General features: G+C 42.7%; 1 protein-coding gene across 1 annotated transcript in view; it reads left to right on the top strand.

Annotated features, from left to right (window-relative positions):
• Positions 1-16,529, top strand: part of SEMA3D (semaphorin 3D) — a 174,560-nt gene that overhangs the window by 51,771 nt on the left and 106,260 nt on the right. Inside the window, exons 2-3 of the mRNA XM_081860956.1 lie at positions 2,411-2,588; positions 15,648-15,808. Of these exons, the coding sequence (XP_081717082.1) occupies positions 2,435-2,588; positions 15,648-15,808 (315 nt within the window). The 5' untranslated portion in view covers positions 2,411-2,434. The remainder of the gene's footprint in view (positions 1-2,410; positions 2,589-15,647; positions 15,809-16,529) is intronic.

Below are 16,529 nucleotides of genomic sequence, written 5' to 3'. Positions count from 1 at the left end.
GCCAGCACGTTTTCTTGCTTGATCACCACCACTACGCCGGGGATCAGGGTGGTGGGGGAGGCAGAGGGATCTTTGCACCACAGCGCTGGATATGCCTAAGAAGGTCCTGGCCCCACTTGCCCTAATGGACCAGGCTCTGCTGCCCCTGTGCTGTGATATCGAGCGCCTTCGCCTGGTTGGAACATGTCCTTGACCTGTGATGATGCCTCATTTGCCAGGGTGGAGAAGGGGGAGATTGGGTGTCTGTTTGTGTGTATGTGAAACCTCTGGCTTTTGCATGGATGGAATGTAGCCCACTGTACAAAGGGGAGGCTCACATCCATTGCTCTGGCCACTTTTTGCCTCTGGCCCCCCACCATTGGCATGCAACCCCCACAAGGGAGTGTGGTCCTCAGGGTTGAGGACCCTTGTTAAGCGCTGCCCTACCGCCATATCATTGTGTGTTTTTTTCATGATCTCTCCAAAGGGATTCTCAGAAAAAAACGCTTAACAGAAATACTAAAGACTTAAACCAAAAGCAGAAGCCCCTTTTTGACTTGTGTCTGATAAAGAACGCGAATGAGTTGGTCCATACAGAAAACAGTGGCTCTTTTTCGCTCAGTCTCAGAGTATGGATCTCATTAACCCTTGACGATGGAAAGAGCAGGAATTTCCTATGGCTTGATGTCCCATGGGCACCATTGACAAAACAACTACCAGTCTCTTAAGAGAAGCTCTCGAGGTCTCCCTTCTGCTTTTAGGAGATGGAGCAACAAATTGGAATCTGATGGGGATCCAACTCCAGCAAGCAGCCAAGTCCGCAATGAATAAAGAGGGAGACTCAGTTGGCCCTGATGTCGCTGAGCAGCTGCCTTGTGTATAAAGGAGGCCTAGTGTGTTGCGTTCTAAGGAGATTGTATTTTTTAAATAAATAGACAAAAGGGAGATGCACACAAAGGACAAATGTCTTCAGTAAACAAAAATTGCTCAACAGAGGACGAAATGTTCATTCTGTAGCCATTTTCAGGATTTGTCGAAAGCAGGCAAGTGCATCTTTGGATTTATTTATTTATTTATTTGCTGGTTCACATTTTTCTCATGTACTTGAAGGTACTTCCTCTTCTTCCCATTCAAAGGCTCTTGCACAGGTGAGCCAGCCAAGATGTGCTCGTCTCAAGCTCATTTCCCCCTTTCCTTCCTGTCCTAAATGCTGCATATCTTCACGGTCGTCCATTGCCAGGGGGTGGGGAGATTTCTTGGCTCAGTGGTTCTGTCTAAGGGATGGCCAGCAGCCAACTAGAAAGTCACATCTTAGGACCCATAAAGTAGGTGGGCTGGATACAAAAGCAATGCCATCATTGGCTGGGCTGCGGCATCAAATGGTAGCTTGCACGTGCAAATACCCATCAGTGGCTAATTGCTATCCATGAAACGTTCCTATTGCTCAGGGTCAGCTCAAGGACAATGGTTTTCCATGGAGAAAACAGTCTGTTTCAGAAGGGTGCCCGCTTGATGTTCGCTGAACACATAGAAGGAGAAATACTGTTTTCACCTCTTGCACGTGTGCATGCCAAACATTTGCTGAACTTACAGAGGCTGGTTGTGTGAACAGCAGAGAACATGTGGGGGGGGGGGACTTTTGAAAATGCCTAAGGAACTTGCATGTCTGGCTGAAAGTTACCAAGGGATGAGCCACTAATTGATGAGTATTCAAATGACAAAAATGCATGTGCTACTACTGTCAGTTATGTACAGTGGTACATCGGATTAAGTACTTAATTCGTTCCAGAGGTCCGTTCTTAACCTGAAACTGTACTTAACCTGAAGTACCACTTTAGCTAATGGGGCCTCCTGCTGCTGCCGCGCCTAGCAGTTCGAAAGCACTCTTAAGTGCAAGTAGATAAATAGGTACCGCTTTATAGCGGGAAGGTAAACGGCGTTTCCGTGTGCGGCGCTGGTGCTGGCTCGCCAGATGCAGCTTCGTCACGCTGGCCACGTGACCCAGAAGTGTCTTCGGACGGCGGCGGCTCACGGCCTCTAGAGCGAGATGAGCATGCAACCCTAGAGTCAGACACGACTGGCCCGTACGGGCAGGGGTACCTTTACCTTTACCTTTAGGTCCCACAAAGAGATGCATTTTAAATAAAAGGACACATTCTACTCATGTAAAAACTCACTAAAACACGCTGATTCCCGGACTGTCTGTGGGCAGGATTTAGAAGGCGACTGGGCCAGATCCAGCCCCTGCGTCTTAGTATGTCTACCCATGAGCAAGCATGTCTGCCTCCTTTGTGTCCATCTGAATTTTTGTCGAGTATATCATAAAATATTTTCCGTTGAGAAGAATGCTTTTAGCCATCCTTCATTTAAAAACGAAAGAAAACAAATCTTACTTTAACCAAGGACAATTACATTTTATTTTTCTTTACAGATTTCTTTTGGATTGTTGAAAGAAATGAGAAGTGCAAGAAAAAATTCCGGAGAAATGGTTGGAACAATATCTCTCAAAACCCAACATCTTCGTATGATGTTCTGCTTGGGAATGATACTCTTGCCATTGTCCGTAACATCTAAACAAAATGTCCCAAGACTTAAACTCTCCTATAAAGGTAAACATTTTAAGTGACTTTTCACTGTTATTATTCCTGCTTTGTTGTAGCATTGCCAACAAATATTTTCAGTTATTCAGGTCCCCCCCCCCGAAAAGTAACTCAGTTGTTGCCATTCTTTTGGAAAATGGTAAATAGCAACATAAGATGTTTTAAACAATCTAGACCAAAACAAAACTTTGAGTAATAATGTTTGTATGTTTGTGAGGGTGGTGGTTGAGTGGAAAAGTCTGGCAACAGAAATGAAGACATTCAAATTAGTTTTATGACTCTCTAGCTGATAAAAAATGATTAAAAACAATACGTTGTTTACATGGTAAATAAGAGAGCATTGCATGCTTTAATGCGAAAAACATGGCAAGAAAAATGGGAGCAAGAGAATAAGTCAGTCTCTTCTGATTGGTAAGAAAAGGTCCCAAATTCTTCACTGAATAAATGCCTTTAAAATTTGGTAATATATTGAGAATCCTCTATGGCACTGGTATAACCCAATTGTTTAGCTTCTTTTTGCCACTATTTTTAAGAAGGAAAAGTCTGGCTGGAAAATATATTTCAAAACTCCATCCTGCTTTTTGTTTTTGCTTTTATTTTCTGACATTTGCACCCTGACTTTCTTCCATGATGACACCCATGGCAGCAAACATGTGGTTCCCAAGTAGTCTCCTATCCAAAGTGCTGATCAGACCTAGACCTGCTTTAACCAAGAAGGTAGACTCCTCCATGTGTATGTATACCATACCCTGGAATTCTTGCTCTTGTAGCTGGAATCCTTTCCTAATCTTATTTCTGGAATTACATAATTCAAAAACAAATTATTGTACCAGTTTTTAAATTGGAAAATTTCAGAATCCAAATCTGACTTTGGAATTTTTAACATTTAACCTTTTTCCTTTCAGAATTCAATTTTTGAGGCACACCTAATAAAAAGTTTTAACCTGTGAACTATTTTATCCTAATGACAATTCCCTAAAATTAGTAAACTCACCGGTGTCATAACTGTTAGTGTTGGATGGTGGAGAAAGGAATCAAAATAGAGAAGTCTCAATCTCAATCCTTTGGGCTTGATGCAATGCAGCATCACAACGACTACATGAACTTGGCAATTGTTGGCCCTGGTTGCCCTCAGTGCCATAATTTGCCAGAAATGCTAAGAAGGAACCTCTGTGCAAGAAATGGAAAGCCGTAGAGCCTAGGACTTGCCGATCAGAAGGTCGGCAATTCGAATCCCCACAACAGAGTGAGCTCCCGTTGCTCGGTCCCTGCTCCTGCCAACCTAGCAGTTCGAAAGCACGTCAAAGTGCAAGTAGATAAATAGGTACCGCTCCGGTGGGAAGGTAAACGGCATTTCCGTGCACTGCTCTGGTTCTCCAGAAGCGGCTTAGTCATGCTGGCTACATGACCCGGAAGCTGTACGCTGGCTCCCTCGGCCAATAAAGCGAGATGAGCGCCGCAACCCCAGAGTCGGTCACGACTGGACCTAATGGTCAGGGGTCCCTTTACCTTTACCTAATTGCACATTTTAATTGCACCTAGAAATGGACATGCAATTTGTTTGAATGTGCCTTCTGCTTCCTGCAGCTGATCCTGGAAAGCTGCAGTGAGATGTTGAAGGGCAAAATTGTGCCCTGACCTCAGGTGCAGGGAAGGATACGGTGTAGTCTCAAGCATTATATCAAGACTCACCTGATGGGCTAGTCACCTTCTGCTCCTGGAATGCTGGCGTCAGCTGTGCCAGGTTAGCCTTTTGTCTCAGGCAGCAAAATGTCCTGGGGAAATCGCTGCTTAGCAGTGTTGGCCCTGATATTTTGTCTAAAACCAAAATAGAAGCAAATTTGAGGGTTTCCACTCAGGGACAAACATCTGAGGTATGCTGAAGGGAGCCCCACAATGGTTTGATTAAGGTTGTCTCTGCCAATGCAGGTTCCCAAACACCAGGAAACAACTGCAAGGCAGGAGGGGAAGGAGAGAAGCTGAGCATAGCTGGATAATAAATAGTTTTCATCATGTTGTGTTTTCTTTTATCCCACTTTTAGACACTAAATATGGAAGATGCGTTTTGAGTGCCTGTTGCACTCTTTTTCTTGTAATTACCCAGCCCATTGTCTCCTGCAGGACAGCCTCCACACTGACATCAGTTGTTTACACAGCAGCCAAACTAAGAATAACCTTGGAGAACAGACCCATATCCACTTTGTAAACAGTTGTGAACTTATGTCTTTGAAAAGGGTCTTTGGGAGGAAAGAAGGGGGACATTTTTTTCTACACAAGATAGTACCCAGTAATTCTTCAAGCTGACCTGGCTTAATCCCAGAAGCAGAGATAGGACATGGGGGGGGGGATGGGAATGGAGGCAGGCAGTTGAAAAAGGATGAGGCTGCAAACAACTTTGGGTGTGGCCACCCCTGTGGGGCTTGCTCCTTTCCAAAGGCCTAACCGGAGACTATCAGCTGCCGCTGACCTGCACCTCCCCAGTAATGTCTATAAAATGAAACTTCTGACACGATACCATGAGATTCAGCATTTCCCTGCCTTTTAGAGCCGAAGAACTGAAGCAGCAATGCTAAACACAAGAGGTTCTTCAGCTAGATGTTACCGAAAGATCAGGTTCAGTGGCAGCCTCACATCCCCAGTGATGTACAGTTGTGCTGTAAATGGAGAATAGCAGTGCAACTGAGGTGACATTTTGACATGGGATAATAAGCAGCTCTTGGGCAATTTCTGTAGTCCTGTTTGGGCATTCGGGTCAGATAGGGGAGAGAGGTAATCTGATGGATTACATAAAGACACATCTGAATCATTTGAAGTGTGGGCCAAATCCTTAAGAAAAGTGCAGGAATTGACACTGGAAGCAAACCTGTGGAAGACCCCAGCGATGAGGCAGGAAGGGCACCAGCAATACCACCTCCTTCTGTGTAATGTGTGGGCCAGCTCTGCTCCAGAATTCTACCATTTGACCTCTGCTGTCTCCTTCCTCCATGCTTGCCTTTCTTTTGTCCTGCATTTTGAACCCAGCTCTGTCATTGACTGGCTGCACCATTCCCAACCTGGTTGCTTTCTGTTGGTTGCTTATTACGATTAAAATACTCCTTATTTGCTGTGCTGCAGGCAATTACCAACACCTGCCGAGGACTGATCTTCCCATTACCCCAACTTTAAGTTAGCTTGTTACAGCTAACTTGCAAGATTCTTGAGTGCACAGTTGCTGAATCATGCAGGAAAATGACTACTTTTTATGGGATGTATGCATCTGACTCCAGGCTGGGAAAAAAAATGTTGCCTCCTTTAGGAAGGTGGACAGAATCTTTTGTTTACACAAGGTGCCACTGCCCATCAGGCAGAATAATATGGCTGCTTGCCCTGTGGGTAACCAGAAAGAACTCTGGAATATTCCCACTTGGCATCATTAAATTGATTTGCCTTTGGCAGAAAGGATTTCCTTTTTCTTGCTTGCAAACAGTACAGCTTCCCTTCTAAATAACTTTTCAGCGAAATGTCCGGCATGTTTTCCTAGAACTCCCCAAAGTGCTAATTGCTTTGGCAATGACACACACACACACACAAACACACACATTTAAACAGCGGTGGTAAATTTTTAAAACCCAATGGCTTAGGAGAGAACACAAATCCTCAGCCATCAGCTAAATGTCTTCCTATTGCAGCAAAATCATTTTCCACATACTGATTGGTTGTTGTTGTTTAGTCGTTTAGTCGTGTCCGACTCTTCGTGACCCCATGGACCAGAGCAGCCAGGCACTTCTGTCTTCCACTGCCTCCCGCAGTTTGGTCAAACTCATGCTGGTAGCTTCGAGAACACTGTCCAAACATCTCATCCTCTGTCGTCCCCTTTTCCTTGTGCCCTCCATCTTTTCCAACATCAGGGTCTTTTCCAGGGAGTCTTCTCTTCTCATGAGGTGGCCAAAGTATTGGAGCCTCAGCTTTAGGATCTGCCCTTCCAGTGAGCACTCAGGGCTGATTTCCTTCAGAATGGATAGGTTTGATCTTCTTGCAGTCCATGGGACTCTTAAGAGTCTTCTCCAGCACCATAATTCAAAAACATCAATTCTCCGGCGATCAGCCTTCTTTATGGTCCAGCTCTCACTTCCATACATCACTACTGGGAAAACCATAGCTTTAACTATATGGGCCTTTGTCACCAAGGTGATGTCTCTGCTTTTTAAGATGCTGTCTAGGTTTGTCATCGCCTTTCTCCCAAGAAGCAGGTACTGACTGGTAGAAATACCCTATTAGAAAGATATCTATTGTGGGGTTAAACATTTTGCACTCTTGTAAGCAGTTCTAGGCATCTTGCCTGAGAAGTGGACAGTCTATTTAACTGCAGAGCCAATGACTAAATGTGCCCACAGTCAGGCTTCTTCAGCAGCATGTAACTAAGAGAGTAGCAATGCATCATGTGACAATGGGAGTGTTACAACTCAAGGGTACAAAATTGCCCCTCATTTCATCTGTGATATGTGGGAAGGTATGCTGCCGTGTTTGTTATAATCAAGGCTGAGAAGGGGAAAAGAAACCAGGCACCAGGTTGACTGGATGCCTAAATATTTCATGCAGGTGGCTAGGAACTGAGAATCTCACTGTCAGCTGTACATACGGAGGATGTTGTTGAGTTTGATGCTGCTTCTGGATTCTTTCTTCTCAATGCGATGTTGGTGCCTAGGAATTTAAGACATTTTCCCAGCCCTGCTTAGCATCTCACTCAACAGGTTACTTTCTTGATAAGGGAGGAAATAATCTTCTGATTGCAAGATTGCACAACCAGCATATCTGTTACAAGGTAAACTAATTAAAAATCTAGGGGAACAACATTTCCATTTTGATTGCTGAAGGTCTGCTCAGTTTATAACCTGCTAACCCCAGTGCAGACCATAAGCCATGTAGCCTCACTTGTGCATGGCAATCCCACCAGGTGTATCTACAACTGAAACCTGGTAAAATCCTGGTGGTCATTTTTACTTCCCCTCCCACCATCCAGTGGCAGAGGAAGGGGGTGCGGTGGGGGTGGTCCACCCCAGGTGTCTTCCGTAATAGGGGGTGACATTGCCACCCCGCCCGCCTGGGACACTCACCCCCGGGGCGCTCACTGCAGGTGGCACCCCCTGACTTTTAGAAGACATCTGAAGCCAGCCCTCTTTAGGGAAGTTTTTAATATTTGATGTTTTATTCTGTTTTGAATCTGTTGGGAGTTGCCCAGATTAGCTGGGCAAACCCAGACAGATGGGCAGAGTGGGTATGTATGTATGTATGTATGAATGAATAAAATTCCATAGAGAGGGATCCATAGCTGGTTCAGTTCTTTATATTCCAAGGTTCTGTGACACATGGGGTTCGTCTTCTATGTTGACTTTGACCCTTCTTGGGTAAAGGTTGATGTAATGTTGAACCAGATCATCTCTCATATTTTGAAATATTGGGAAGAGTTTGCATGGGATCAGGAGCTCAACTTGTAACCTTTCATGTGGACAGTTTCCTTTTCCTTAAAAAAAAAAAAAATACTCTTCCATTTTTAATTGCTTCAGTAACAAGGATGGCTTTGCTTTATTTGGCAGTCACACAAGAAAGATAAGCTGCTTAGGAACAAGGGAACCTGTGCGTGTCCACGGCCCGAGGTCCTCTTTGTAATAACAAATGCTTCAAACTGGATACATTTCCATTCACGATGCTTCAGGATTAATTATTTAACTTGGCTGTGTGATGTTTTCTGAACTGGGCCTGTTACTTTTTCACCAATAACGCGAAGTCACAGGAGAGCATTTCATTATCTCTGTAACAACAACAACAACAATACTAGAAAAAGAGCCCCCTCTTCTTTGTGCAGCTGTGCCTTTACTCAGAGTTTGTTCAAAAATATCCAACATTAAAGAGCTAGCCATAAATGGTCAGGAGGAACTGTTTTGAACTTCAGACAACCCGCGGAGCTTTCAGGAGAGTGGACTTTATGACTGTACAGAGAACTGCTTTTATTTTTAATGAAACTTCTCCTTTCTGAGAGGTCTAAAGTTCACTTTTGTGGAAGGTCATCAGACTCTGTTCTGCTCAGCTCTGATCAAAAGAGTTAATTATTGTGGGCCCAGCAGAGGCTGAGGGGTGAAAGGGTTGTGATCTTCTTGCGTGGAGAATCTCTGATGGATGTGGTAAAACAATCGCTCCGTTACTGGCACTACTCTTTCGTTTTTGTCTTCCGGGAACATTTACATTTTCTGTTAGCCAGTGGGTAATTGTTTGTCCGTCCCAGATTTGATGGGGAGCCAGGTGGGCAGGGGTCTTGGCAAATTGGCCTGGGGCCCCTTCTTACATCTAGGGACCCCTTGCAGGCTTACTGGACAGTTTGGCATAGCAGCAGCACTCTGGCATCAGTGCCTTTTTAACTTCCCACGATGCTCTGGAATGCCCAGCATAGTTTCCATCCAGGGCATTGTGGGAAATAAAAGCCAAGCCTCACAGACCCAGCTACCTTTTTGGCTTTGCCCCAGCCTGGTGGAACACTCTATTGCAGGAGACCAGGACCCTTCAGGACTTGACATCTTTCTGCAGCGCCTGCAAGATGGAGTTGTTCCGCCTGGCCTTCGGTCCAGGCCCAGTTTGACCTCCCTCTATGGGACCCTGTAAGTTACCTCTTGGCCCTTTTATCGGCTCATGTGGGACCAACATGGATAGCTGGCCCTGATGAATACTTGAGGTTCCCGACCCCTATGGTTGTAATTCATGGGCAATCATTTAATTCTATCCTGATTCTAATTTTTAAGCTGTATTTTAATCAATTGTTTGATTGTGTTTTAAGGTATTTGATATTTGATGTTAGCCGCCCTGAGCCTGGTCTTGACCGGGGAGGGCGGGGTATAAATAAAACTTTACTTACTTACTTACTTTACTTACCTGATGTGAAGGGCAGGTGGGCCCTGCCAGCCTCATGGGTCAAAATGCTCATTTTGGTTTTAGTTACCGGGTCCTTCAGCAATATAATTACAGGTATGCATTATAGCAGGGCATGTTGGGATGTAGATGAATTTATAGGCCGTTTGTAACCATCCTGTGAGTCTGTTTCTTGTGTGTACTCTGCTACATCAAACCCTCGTATTATTTACCGAGGGCCTTGCCCAAAATGCAACATTGGTGTTATTGACAAGCTTTCATCAGCAATGGCAGCCCCCTGTCTGTCAACACCACCACTTTCCCTACTACAGGGAAGCTGACCGTGGATCCCACAGTCACAGAGAAGGGTTTGGAAAGTGGTCCCAATCCCTTTCTTGAATGACATCACTTTTTCATCATGGCAGTTAGGCTTGTTCAAACAAGCAGGGAAATTAGAGTGGGATGTTTAACTAGTTGAAGGAGGGAGGAATCTCTGAGCCATGTTTCCCTATGATTAAATCTTGCGATTGTACTAAAATCAAGTCTGCTGAATGCAGGGTGTGAGTGGGGGCACAGCAATTGAGGTGTTGGGTTAAGACTGGAGAGACACAGCTTCAAAACCCCACTTGGTGATGAAGCTCAATGAGGTAACTTCTCACCAACTTTCAGCCTAACCCACGTACCTTGTTGTTGTGAGGGGAAAGGTGGGTTTAAAGTCCAATAACAAATAAATAGCTATAAGTTACATACTGAAAAACAAAGCAAAGCTGTGGTGCATCATAGCTAGAGATCTTTACCTCCCTCTGTGACTGTGATTCCAATTTCCCTGCAAGAGAAGGAACGGCAACTGGGCTCCATGTTGGGGGTTGACTTGAGGAGTTACAGAGGTTGAAGGTTGATGATGAAACAAGCAGCCAAGCAAACAAGACCAAGTTGTATTCTGCTCACATTTATTTGTTTGAAACCAGCAGAACAAGGACTGTTTAAAGCAGGCGAGGGGGTCTCTGCTCTCCCCTCTATTTCTTACATGACGATGCTCATGCTTTGCAAATGGTACAACGCCCAAGCTTTCCCAAAGAGGCAACAATTTCCCTTGGATATCAGTGGACCTTAATCTCTTGGGTCATTATGAGCTCATTCTAAATTCTCTGAAAAGATTGGACTTTAAGAGGAAACATGATTCCATGAAGCTGCCTTCTTTTTAGTAAGAATGATTAGTCAGAGTAACAGGGGGCAAAAACTATCCATGATATTTTCCCAAAATGTAACGTGTTGTGCTGACCCAGTTTTTTTGGTTTTTTTTTTTTTAAAAAAAAATCCAATCAGTACTGGGCTGTCTAAATTTTCAAGCTGTTTCAACCACAGGTGTCTCCTAAAAATTAAATGACTAAATCATTGTGTTCAATAGATGATGCTTCACATATCTTGTGAAGTTGTATTTGGCATCTTTCCTTAAAATTGTGTGTGTGTGTGTGTGTGAGAGAGAGAGAGAGAGAGAGAGAGAGAGAGAGAGAGAGAATCTGTTCTTCTAACTTGAAATGGATGATTGGGTCATAAATCTATACATATACCCAAGTTTCACTGAGCTGCAGTTTTGTCTGGAAACGTCGAACATTGTCTGGGTTACAACAAAGCACACAACTAGCTGTGTGTGCCCGAAGTGAATATTAGCTTGTGCTAACAGCTGTTCTGCCCCACTGGGTGCCATATAACAAACCACTTTGGAATCTGAAAGGAGTTTCCACAGCAGTTTATGATGTGGGCTGGAGTTTTGCTGTTCAAATTGGCAGGGGATGCATTCATTCAAAGGAACTTGGGTAAGCCGTGGTGCATACCTGTAGTTAGCCTTTGGATCCTGGTTGTAGAGCTGTGTTCTAAAAAGAGACACAACCGTATCCCAATATATCGGTGTTTGAGGGAACTAGACCAAACAAACCAACGTACAAAGAAAGAGAGGATATCCCCAAATGGCAAGTTAAACCAAAGGCATCGCTCTTCACTTGGCCAGTTACAAAATATTGCATGCCACCTTTCTGATTTGTCTTTTCATGATCACCATGATTGCGGACTTCAGGTCACAACCAAGCAGAACTGCTATGTGCTGCTCAAAGGTCTTCAGGGTGATTGTACTGAGCAGAAGGAAATGTGGATCTGGACATTATTCCTTCATCATTCAGCTCATTCATTTTAACTGTGCACTATTCCTTGGCATTTGCATTGTCCGTCTAAAGACAAAGCAATGCAAAAGTCTTCTGGAATGCATGTCTGAAAAGCATTTCCTTCCATTTCTTGTAAGCCTGAAATAGCTGTATTCCAATAATGTGTCTACTGCTCATTCATTCCAAATATTGTTGATGAGAAGGAAATAGTAGGCTTTGGGTCATTTCGAGAAGTATGAAAGCTGGACCCACAGACGATCCACCCCATGCCAAGATTCAACCATTACGTTTTAGTTTGCAAGTGAAAATGAGTTGGTTTCTTTCCCATCCTCATTTGTCTACATCACAGAGCCTGACATGATTTGATATGAATCAGCGTCTGTGCCCAGGAGAACGACTGGAGGCTAAAACAGCAATGGGTTTGTTGAAATACACTACCCTGTAGAGGTTCATTAATCTTTTCCTGTGCGCAAACCAAACCGCTGCAAATTATACCTGATAACAGCATTGAAATCCTAGCACTGTTAACCATGTCCCTCCCCTCTCTACTGCACTGTCTGCCAACTCGACATTAGTTTCGCATTGCTTAAAACAAAACAAAACAAAACACATACAAAAAACCAGATTTGTTTTAAATGTCAGGACTCTGAGCTGGCCTTCAAACTGGCCAGCTCCGTAAATTACTGCCATTGGTCTCAACCACTTTAGGGCTGAAAACTGAACGTTAGCTAACTTTTTTTTTTTTAGTAATATTTATTAAAGTTTTAAAAGTTACAGAAAGGAAAAAGAAAAAAAGTTAAACATGACAAAATCATACAATACAATACAAAAACAAAAATATTACATAAACATAAAACAAAAACAATTAAAAAAAGAAAAAAAAAGAAAAAGAAAACACAACCTATACTTTCAATGTTATTACCTTTCTTTTACTTGTTTCAGCGACCTCCTCACGCCTCCCTCCTTCTGTATTCCACTTCAATTAATTGTTTCAGCAAATCCTTTCCATCTTCCTCAAACTTCTGTCCTATCATTTAACTTAACCAATTCTAACATTATTTTTCCTTTAATCCAATTACAGTCTATCATACTTAAATCTTTATAACATTTCTGCTAAAGCCATGTAACTTCATTCCAACATCTTTCTAACATTCCTTAATTTTACAATATTTCTGTAGATAATCTTTAAATTTCTTCCAATCTTCTTCCACCGACTCTTCTCCCTGGTCTCGGATTCTGCCAGTCATTTCCGCCAGTTCCATGTAGTCCATCACCTTCATCTGCCATTCTTCCCGGGTGGGTAGATCTTGTGTCTTGTTTGACTTTGTCCTGGCCTGATGATTATCAACTTGTAGTAAAATGGAAGCAAGCTTTTCCATGGGGGGCACTCATGGGGGAGATGATCCTCCTGCTCAAATATGAAAAGTGCCATCACTATTAGCATTCAACCAGCTCTTGGAAGTAACACAGCTTAGACAAACATTTCTCCGATGTCTTGACTTGAGTTTCCCACTCTTTCTCAGTTATTATGGTGTTCCAATGGGCTTGTTTACTATATATTTAAAATATGGATGTTTTAATGTAGTTGTTTCACCCTGTATTGCTGTGTATTACACGTAAGTCTGTTTTTTATAATTGGATTTATTCTTTTTAATTTGTTGCCGGCTTTTATTTCCTTGTAAACAGTATTGTTATTTGTTCTTGAAATAATAATAATAATAGATGGCCCTAGTGTTGGAGCTGACTCAGTGGAGCTCTGTAGGAAACTGTTAGCCCAGCAGCATAGCTGTCAACCTTCCCTTTTTTTCTGGGAAATTCCCTTGTTTCCTGCTGCTTCCTGCTGCTATCCCGGATTGTTAGATATCCCATAGACTGTCTCCGGGACAGGTGAGGCTGCTGATTCCTTATTTTCAAATCTGAAAGTTCACAGGTATGCCCAGCAGGAAACCAGAGACTTGAGAGATTTGTATCCTCAGTGCCAGCTTCTGGTCTTCTGCTGGGGCACTGTTAGCAATGGAGATTTCTGGCAGCAAAGTGTGCACTCCAATGTCAGCTCTGGAACTTCCACCAGCACTGTGTCTGTCTTTGCTCTGGGGGCAAAGTAGGGGGACCAGGGCAGAGTTTGAGACAGAGACAGAATGATTTGTAGAGAGGACAGGCAAACTATACATGAGAAAAGAAGTATGCATGCACAGGAAAGCTCATACCAATAACAAACTTAGTTGGTCTCTAAGGTGCTACTGGAAGGAATTTTTTTATTTTGTTACACATGAGAGGAGGCCCTTTGACTGCACTGGATTATGACAGGTTCTTACAGGTCCTCAGTTGTACTGGGGTTCTCCGCTGTTGTGGGCAAAATTGGCTGAGAAAGACTTGTGAGGACACTAACACACACGTACATTTTGTCCAAAGCCTTTGCCTTTTGTTCCCAGTTGGTCTTATTTATGAATTTGCTTGTATATTTGCTTATTAAAACAAAAACACGTCCCAGAAGCATGACTCTAGGGACTGTTCAAGCTGGCTTACAATAAGCACAACTTCATTTAAAGGAGATGTTTACTTTTGTTTACTTTTGACATCTCATATATAAAGTCACACATAGAACATTCCAAACAATATCAGCATTATCATACACAGTTATAGATTCAAAAATATAAATGGTAAATGTCCATTTAAAAAATAATTCTCATTAACAGATTAATCAAATGATTTATTGCAGAGCACAAGAGTTAATGTTTGGATCGTGTTTGACCCTGTAAAAAGTAAATAACAGCCTGTCACTCTGCCATGAATTTAGGATGTGGCTGCAAACATTCATAAAAACCCATTACAGTCACTAACAATAATAGATAAGCTACAGTTGCAAAGAGAAAAAACAAGTAACTCTCAAAACAAGGAACTAACAAGGTTGCTCCCAGAAAAATCTCAAGTAGAACGACAGAAATTCAATGCCCACTGGAATAAAAGAGTTCTCATTGGCCTCTCACAACCCTCTAGGGTGCTACCACATAAAAAAACCCCTTACTTCTTGTGTTGATTAACACAATGCTGGGATAAGGAACAAGGTCAGGGAAATCTCTGTATTGGAAAGGTATAAAACATTTACATGTGTACATGGTGTTCGGGTGCCTAGATCACCGAAACATGACCATTACTCAATATGTTTTTACAAGTTGTTGTCCTCATGAATCAAACAGCTGCATCGTTTGCTAAACACATGGACATTTGATGGCTCATGCAAGCAATGTAACATTCAGGAAAGGAAATTAACCCAAAACTATGCAGGTGGCTGGGTAGTTGCAGCACTGAGTTCCATCTCAGGTTGCTCAAATCCACAGTCTACATTCTAATCTACATTATTCATTTACTTTCTTTTATTTAACATACATATATATATATATATATATATATATGGTAATAAAACCTAAAAGGGGTTTGCAATAATATAAAACATTAAAATTATCAATAAAATATTGTTAAAGCAGGTATTTGAGAAGCATTCAAAAACCAATTCATATCAACTGCAAGCTAAAAAAACAAATTCTAAAAGCATGTAATTTCTACGTGTCTGGATAGGCTTTTTTAAACAAAAATATTCTTAGCGGGAGGGAACCAGAAAGAGCAGAACAAAATTCCCTGCTTCATTTCAATATTGATATATTGATGATATATTGATATATTGATATTAATTTCTTACAGATGTGGAACGAATATCATGTGGCAGATATACCAGTGCCAATTGCACCCATCAGAGCAGTCAAGTGGGGTCACATTGGGGTAGGATAATTCCACAAGCCCACTGGTTCCAAGCTGTTCATCACCTTGAACTTAGTTCAGGAGCCCCAGATGGAGGAAGAGACACACACAGCTCTGGTGTGCTACCCTCCACCCCACTGTCCTATAGCAAGAAATGTTGCAAGCTCCTGTTATTTTAACCAGTGAAGAGCGTGTTGGGTGCATATATTTACAGAAGACACCAATGAGCCGTGTGTATACATTTTTGGTGATAAAGGTTTTCTTCGTTCTCTCACAGACTTGCTGCTTTCTAACAGCTGTGTTCCATTCCTGGGCTCGGCGGAGGGGCTGGACTTCCGAACTGTGCTGCTGGACGAGGAAAGGGGCCGGCTGCTTCTCGGCGCTAAGGACCACATTTTTCTGCTCAGCCTGGTTGATTTAAACAAAAATGTAAAGAAGGTCAGTTTATAAGAGGATATATGTGTGTTTGTTTCAGCTGATAAATTCATTTTTAGCCACTCTGTTCCTGCTTTTGTTGGACAAAGAGCAAACATTGTTTGTCATGCACCATCACAAGGATTTAATAGCTTCCCCTCCCACTGTTAACGTGGTTTGCTTTTAATAAACTGGATTTGTCAGCACGCATGGCCTCTTGTACAGTAATATAACATGACAAATATCGATTGGACTTCTGCCCCCCATCTAGCTGGAATGTAAGCAAATGGCAACATCTCTTCTTCCATCTTATGTTATGACAACCACGTCCAAGCAAAGGCAGTCTTCACTGAGCCCAAGTTCTCATCTCAATTATACCTGTTGACCTGTGTGCAGGTTTTTTCAGCCAAAAAGTTTGACCCTCTACAGTAGGCTCTCAGAGTTTTACAGAAACAATTTAGAAACATTGCCAACATGTGTGCATTCATGCTCACACCCTGGGAGTGTTTCCCACATCGTCTATTCCCAGAGCTCAGTCTTCTCAAAGTTTTTAATGGTGAACCTCCCACAGTCAATAATCAAAACTAAGGCTCCTGAAGCATAACCTTTCATATAGCAGAAGCTGGAATATATTTAAAAGATACTCTTAGCACCATTGCTTCCCTTTGGCCCAAATTGAAAGCCCTGGTTTGCACAAGTACCTTACTGTATAAGGGTGTTTGTGGAATAATATTTCTGTGAGTTC

Source organism: Podarcis erhardii, assembly GCF_964252035.2.
Source record: "Podarcis erhardii genome assembly, chromosome: 5".
Classification (NCBI taxonomy): domain Eukaryota; kingdom Metazoa; phylum Chordata; class Lepidosauria; order Squamata; family Lacertidae; genus Podarcis; species Podarcis erhardii.
The sequence above is the reverse complement of the archived record's forward strand: the minus strand, read 5'-3'. Positions and strand labels throughout refer to the sequence as shown.